Source organism: Condylura cristata, unplaced genomic scaffold (genome assembly GCF_000260355.1).
Source record: "Condylura cristata isolate star-nosed mole 26May11 unplaced genomic scaffold, ConCri1.0 scaffold00013, whole genome shotgun sequence".
NCBI classification, from domain to species: domain Eukaryota; kingdom Metazoa; phylum Chordata; class Mammalia; order Eulipotyphla; family Talpidae; genus Condylura; species Condylura cristata.
Window position 1 is genome coordinate 21,290,030 of NW_004567114.1, and position 6,468 is coordinate 21,296,497.

The 6,468-nt window shown below is 51.7% G+C and overlaps 1 protein-coding gene across 1 annotated transcript in view; it reads left to right on the plus strand.

Moving 5' to 3' along the window:
- Positions 1-2,445, plus strand: part of ABCD4 (ATP-binding cassette, sub-family D (ALD), member 4) — a 24,291-nt gene extending 21,846 nt beyond the window's left edge. Inside the window, exons 13-18 of the mRNA XM_004682065.2 lie at positions 160-196; positions 400-449; positions 823-875; positions 1,176-1,252; positions 1,738-1,853; positions 2,011-2,445. Coding sequence (XP_004682122.1) covers positions 160-196; positions 400-449; positions 823-875; positions 1,176-1,252; positions 1,738-1,853; positions 2,011-2,079 — 402 coding nt within the window. The 3' untranslated portion in view covers positions 2,080-2,445. The remainder of the gene's footprint in view (positions 1-159; positions 197-399; positions 450-822; positions 876-1,175; positions 1,253-1,737; positions 1,854-2,010) is intronic.
- Positions 2,446-6,468: the final 4,023 nt, after the last annotated feature.

The following is a 6,468-nucleotide window of genomic DNA, read 5'->3' on the forward strand; positions in this document are numbered from 1 at the left end:
CCTGGGCATCCCGACTGCATCCTGGAGCCCTGCCCTCAGGGTTCCAAAGACTTTCTCCCAGACACACAGGTTCCACGGGGTGTTTCCGAGGGAGGGCCCTCTCCCGGGCCCCGCCCCGCCCGCCCTTGTCCTAGACCCATGTGGGTTCTGTTTCATCAGGTGATATACCCCCTGAAGGAGATCTACCCGGGCGCAGGTAAGCTGGCCTCTTCAGGCAAGTCCTCCCCTCTCAGCTGGCCTCACCTGTGCCCCGGGGCGCCCCCTCGGGCTGCTGGGTTAGGCTGCCTCCCCTCCTCTAGCTATTTGCTCTTTTAAAGTAAGTCCCCTCAGCCCAGCTTTTTCTGGAGGAAGGGAAGCGACAGCTGTAGTTGATTCTTGACGGAGGCGTCTCTTTTGCAGGTTCTACTGATGACGAGAGGATTATGAGGTTCTTGGAGTTGGCAGGCCTGGTAAGTGGGGGAGGGACGCTGAGGGCTAAGCCCCCGTGAACTGGCCACGGCCCCTGGGCCCAGGACCAGCAGCATGCACCGGGGCCAGGGGCTGACATACAAAGTGCAGAGGCAGCTGCTAGCCAGACAGCCCAGAGTGTGCAAACACCCCTCTGTAGCGGATTTTAAAAAGTAATGAAACCAAGTCTGCTTTTTTCTGCCACGGTGCTCCAGCAGATCTAAGCAATGCAGGTGACAGTCTGGTCTCTGCCCGGGGCAGTGGGCTACCTCAGCACCCCACCTTGGTACGCCCCTGAGTCTCAGCATTGTGTGTGTGAGGAGGTTCCCTGGGATGGCAGGAAGCACGGACAGGTTCCCTCCGGGTGTGTTACAGTCCAGCTTGGTGGCAAGAACGGAGGGACTGGACCAGCAGGTCGACTGGAACTGGTAAGAAAAGGCCTGGTGCTCCAGAGCCAGCTTCCCCAAGATGGCGGTGCGCCCAGGAGCCAAGTCAGGTGGCGGTGAACAGTTCCTGAGCCAGAAGGCCAGGAGTTTGCGGATGTTGGGGCTTGTTTGATGCCTTCGGGAGCAGTTTTGGCCTCAGCTGTGAGGACATCCGGGCTGTGGTTGAAAGGGGTCAGCTTGGCCATTCTCTCTAGAAAGAACCTCTCCCTGCTGACACCTACTCTAGGCATCACAAAGTGTAGTCTGCCTCTTCCAGCTCTCCTTCACCTGCCCTTTCCTCAGGTATGATGTTCTGTCCCCGGGGGAGATGCAGAGGCTCTCCTTTGCCCGGCTTTTCTACCTGCAGCCAAAGTACGCAGGTGAGGTCCGCCCTGCAGGTGCATGTCAGGTACTGAGTGCTCACAGGCAAGGGCGGTGGGCTCCTCCATGAGGCCACAGTGCTTGGCTTCCTCGTGGTCTGCCGCTGGGTCAGACGCTGCCGCCGTCACAGCAGCCGGGCCAAGCCCCAGAGAGCTGAGCTTCCAGGCTCCTCAGGCTCCGACACCTTGAGTGACCACCCCCCTGCGTGGCAGGTGTGGGATTTCTCAAGGACTTACATTCATGGGAAAGTAAAATATGCTGTGGCTGGTGCCCATGTCTAGGAAACTTGGGGCTGTCCTGCCTCTGGCAGGGGCTGCCCACCTGGAGCCTGGCCCCTGCTTCTTTGACCGTCGTCTCCTCCAGCCTGGGCTCCTATAACTAGAGCGGCTTTTGGCCTGCCCTGGGTCCCTGCCAGTGTGGCTGGGTCGCAAGGTAGACAGGCCAGGGTCAAGACGCCCTATCTTCCTGTGGACTGTCCCCTCAGTGCTGGACGAAGCCACCAGTGCCCTGACCGAGGAGGTGGAGAGCGAGCTCTACCGCATCGGTCAGCAGCTGGGCATGACGTTTATCAGTGTGGGCCATCGGCGCAGCCTTGAGAAGGTACCGTGCACGCAGGGGAGTCAGGGGGAGGAAGAACCCAAAGGCTGGGCCTGGCCGAGGCCAGAGGCCCCTCAGATGGGGCGTGGAGATGGCACAGGGCCAGGCGCTAAAGGCCTCTGCTTGACAGCTTGGCCCTGTGGGGTGCCCTCTCTTGTAGTTCCACTCCTTGGTTCTGAAACTCTATGCGGAAGGAAGATGGGAACTGAGCAGAATCAAAGTGGACTGAAGCTAAGGATGCAGTTGGTCCCTGGAAGGAGAGCTGGACTCGGCAGATTGGGGTCCCCGGAGCCGCCGGGCAAGGAGTGAGCCCTGATGTACCTCGAGGGTCCAGTGTGGACCCAGCTGAGCTGGGACACCCAGCGCTGCCTCAGCCCGAGCTCTGAACGCCTGCATTGCTGATTACTTGCTAATGACCTCAGATCATGTTTTCTAAAGAAAAACCCAAAAGTGTGATGTCTCTAAGAAATGAAGGGTCACAATGGACCAGTGATGGATTTGGAGTCAAGAGATCCACAAATCTTTTAAATCGGCTACATTTTGCAGCAACAGATTTTTAAATTTAATTAACTGACCATATAAATGTAATAGCTTTTTTTTTTAAAGAGAAAAACATTAAAAACTAATATTTTATAATTTTCTCCTTTCTCTTCTCTCTTGCAGAGGTGTGTGGGGTTTTTCACTGACCCCACAGTCCCCACTCTGAGCCACTAGCCTGTGGATCCCCTCTGTTTTGCTCTTTTTAACCCAGAGGAAAATCACTTCTTTCCCCTTAGCTAAAATAAGGTTGAAATTTTTCAGAACTAATCATTATTAAGGAACAAGAACAATAAGTTGGACAAAGCCCAGAAAGCACAACGGCATGAGATGAAGTCATTGTGCCCCAGCCCTGCTCTAGAACTGTGTTCCCCAAGGCACCGCTGTCAGTGTGTCACCGTCATGACTTTTGCCAGATCTCTGTACTTCCTGGCCTGCTCAGTACTTAGTATTTTTCAGGAACTCACTTATTTTTTTAAAGATGTATTTACTTATGCATACAGAACTGGGTGCAGGCCAGAGGTGTGGTGGGGTGGTGAGAGAGAGAACAAGGAGCAGAACAGGCAGATCGACAATACACTGCTGAGGGGAGCAGCGGGCGGGTCAGGAGAGGTCTGCCGCGCCATGTGGGTCAGCTCCCTGCCGGGGATAGAACTTGTGCTACAGTGGCTGTGATAGCTTTGTAGTGCTGTGCTTTAACCCGTTGCACCACCAGGGAAGGCCCTCCTTTTAAAATTTAAATGAATTTAAAAAATTTCACCTAAGATATGTACCTGACATAGTAATTATAAAATGAAAACCAGCCCGTATTATGAGGTATGAATTGCAGCACCTGGCTCCTGCCTGAAGAGTGAGCCCGAGGCTTGCTCTCTTGGTACAGAGGGAGCTTGAGGTTATGGTGGAATTAGATACACTACTGCCAACTGAGAATTGTCTAATAAAGTTAGAAAGATAGAATGGGAATGTAAGGAGGAAAACTTTCACTGTAAGAATTGAAGTTATTTGTCTGCTTGGTACCCCTGATGGGGGTATCAGGTTTGGGGGTGGGGTCCCCAGACTTGGTGCTGCCCTGGATAACAAGTCTCGCCCACCCCCACTCTGCCCAGCTTGTCATGGGCTTTGGGACCTGTTCTTTTTCAGTTGCGCCCTGTGGGGAGTTTAAAGTAACTTGCCCAGATGCCAGCCTCTCTCTCGGATGCCTGACTAGATCCAGTCCCAGGGAACACTTCATTAGGGTTCTGGAATGTCAGCCCAGGAAGCCCAGGGCAGCCCTTCAGCCGCCCTGCTGACTTCTCTCACAGGTCCCTGAAAGGAATTTTCAAGGTTGGCATCTGCTTCAGATACTTAAATTCTTGAATCTTCCCCATTTCCTGCCCAGTGGTCTAGTCTCTCTGCAAGCACCTTTAGCTCTGGGGACCACCCATCCTCAACGGAGCTGAGTGCAGAAAGTGCATCCTAGGTTGAGGGGGAACCTGTCTCCCTAATTCCCACCCTTGGCCCTATGTCAGACACATTGTGGGACCTGGAGATAGAAGGTCGCCCTCTCTAGTTTTATTTTCTGGCCTTCTACCAATGTAGCTGAAGTCTCCTCCCTCCCCACCCACACGTTGCTTCTTTGACTTCATCCTTACTAGCACCTTCAACTCTTAAGCCTTTTTCACAAGCCACTAACAGATTTTAGAGAATACATTCATTCCCAATTCAAGGTCTTTGCATTTGCTATTTCCTCAGCCTTATACAAATTCCAAGGGCAAGTGTCTGAAGTGTTTTAAATTCAGCCAGGCAAATAATTTCCCAGCTTAAGTCTCATTCTGCCACCCAGGGATCTGCACAGACCGAAGTGAGTGATGCATAGAAATGTCATCTGTGTGTCCTCATTACTCTTCTAACACGTTCTGGGTCTATGGGAGAGGGCAAAAGAAAGCATTCTTTTGTCAGTTCCATCAGGTGTCTATTTATCGTTTCAACACGTACATCCTAAAGTCACCTCAACCCCACATATCCAGAAGTGAGTGGACTTTTGATCGCCGCCCTCCTCCCCCAGCACTTTTTCCAGTTACTTCTGCAGGTGAGCAGTACCATTGTCAGCCCAGATGCATGAATCAGAAATCTAAGGCGTCCCTCATGTACTCCTCACAGCACCTTTACCAGTCCCTTGTCCAACCCAGGTCCTCTAGATTTTCCCCTGTAAATCGATTTCCCATCCATCCACCAGTCTAGGAGGCGCTGAGGAGGTAAAGATAAGAAAGCCACAAGGAGAATCAGTACCTGAAGAAAGAAGAATCAGGAGGCAGACTCAGCCCCATCACTTTGGGGAGTGTTAAGAATGCGTCCATTCTGCGGATTAACGCAGCTATTGTCAGTAAAGGAACGTCAGTCATTTAGGCATCAAATCTGCTGAATCCCTGCCCCCTATGAGACAATGGAGGCCAGGGTCACAGTGGGGAGTGAGGTGACCCGGTGCCTCTCCTCATGGAGCTTACATGCTAGGTGAGCTGGAGACCACAAAGGCACCAGAAAAGAATTACAGTTTAATGTCAAGTTTTATGTACAACCTTTGCAAAGTTGTGCATCATGCTTCTGTACTATGGGTAGGAGATCTTCTTGAGCCGCCTTTGGAAGTCAACTATTTCTAGTACTGTCCTAAATGCCAATTCAAATACAAAACCATGAAAGAATGGTATAGAATTTTGCCAGAGTGCATGAGATTGTAGGAAATAAAATGCCAACTGCAAAGCAGAACATCGAACCACCCCCCCATTATCTTACTATCTCACCTTCACCGAAGTTTCACTCCTGAAACAACTGCCTCTGTTTTCTGTCTCCCTCTCCCATATCACCCTGCCAGCCTCTTTAAGCAACTTGTGTATTCCTCCCTCCCTTCCCAAGGGATTTCAGTGTGGGCAGAAATAACTTGGATTTTCAGACTATCCGGAGGACCAAGGTGAGTGAAGCGATTTTTGTTTTTGAATAAAAATCTACAGGGCAAGCACCACGCACATGGAAGTTCTCAACATGACCGCTGTTCCTCCCACACATCCAGCACTTCTTAGGCAGTTTCTCATTAACTCGTGTCACAAACCTGGCAGGGAGGAAGGCTGCAGGGCTGGGCTATGACAGATGGCCCGTGCTGCATGAGGCTGGTCTCCCGCTCTCCGTAAAGTACCTCTGACCCTAGCCTGAATGTGGAAGGCAAGGGACTGAGGGAAGTGAGCTGCGCACTTGGCTCCCGGACGAGGTGTTGAGCACAGTGAAGGCTGGAGAGGCTGTGAGTGGGATCAGGGACATCGGCGACTCGGTTAGCCTGGACAGTCCTTTTGAGGGTGGTAGGGACAGGCAGGTGGCAGACTTGTCTCTCTGCATACTAATGCCATTAAAGTTCTCTCACACTAAGCGCCTGCTTTGTCTTCATATGCCAGGTGCCAGAGTCCCTTTAGTGCATGCAAGTTTGGGGACCCCAAGGTACCTCTCAGTCTGCCCACTAACAAAGGAAGACTTACGATGAGTGAGATAGGGCCTCCTGCTGGCGCAAGTGGTTAAGTCTCAGCACTATGAAGCTATCACCAGCCCACTGCAGCATGAGCTCAATCCCGGGCCAGGGAGCTGACCCACATGGCTCAGATCTCTCCTGTCTCACTCACTGCTCCCCTCAGCAGTGTATTTCTGTAGATCCTCCTGTTCTGCTCTCCACTCTGTCTCTGGTGGATCCTCTCACCCCCCACACATCTGGTCTACACCCCAGCTCTTGTGTGCATAGATAAATAAAGCGTAGGAAAAAAGTAAAATGAATAAGTGTTCAATTCAAGAAGCTAATAAGATTCTCCTCCCCCCAAAAAAGGAAGAAAATGGGTTTTTTCATAACTGCAAAACTTAATAAAAATAACTGAAGAAATAATGTAACAAGGTGGTCTCTAGGAAAAGGGGAGATTCCAGGTTCCCTGCCCCCCAAAAGGAGGGTGGATACAGCTGAGCAGAGAAGAGACTGAAGAGGAAGGATGGAGAGCCAGGAGGAGACCTGAGGGAGGTAGATGGAGCAGACAGACATGTGAAGAAGTAGCTCTTGTTTCTTGGTCCTGGACTG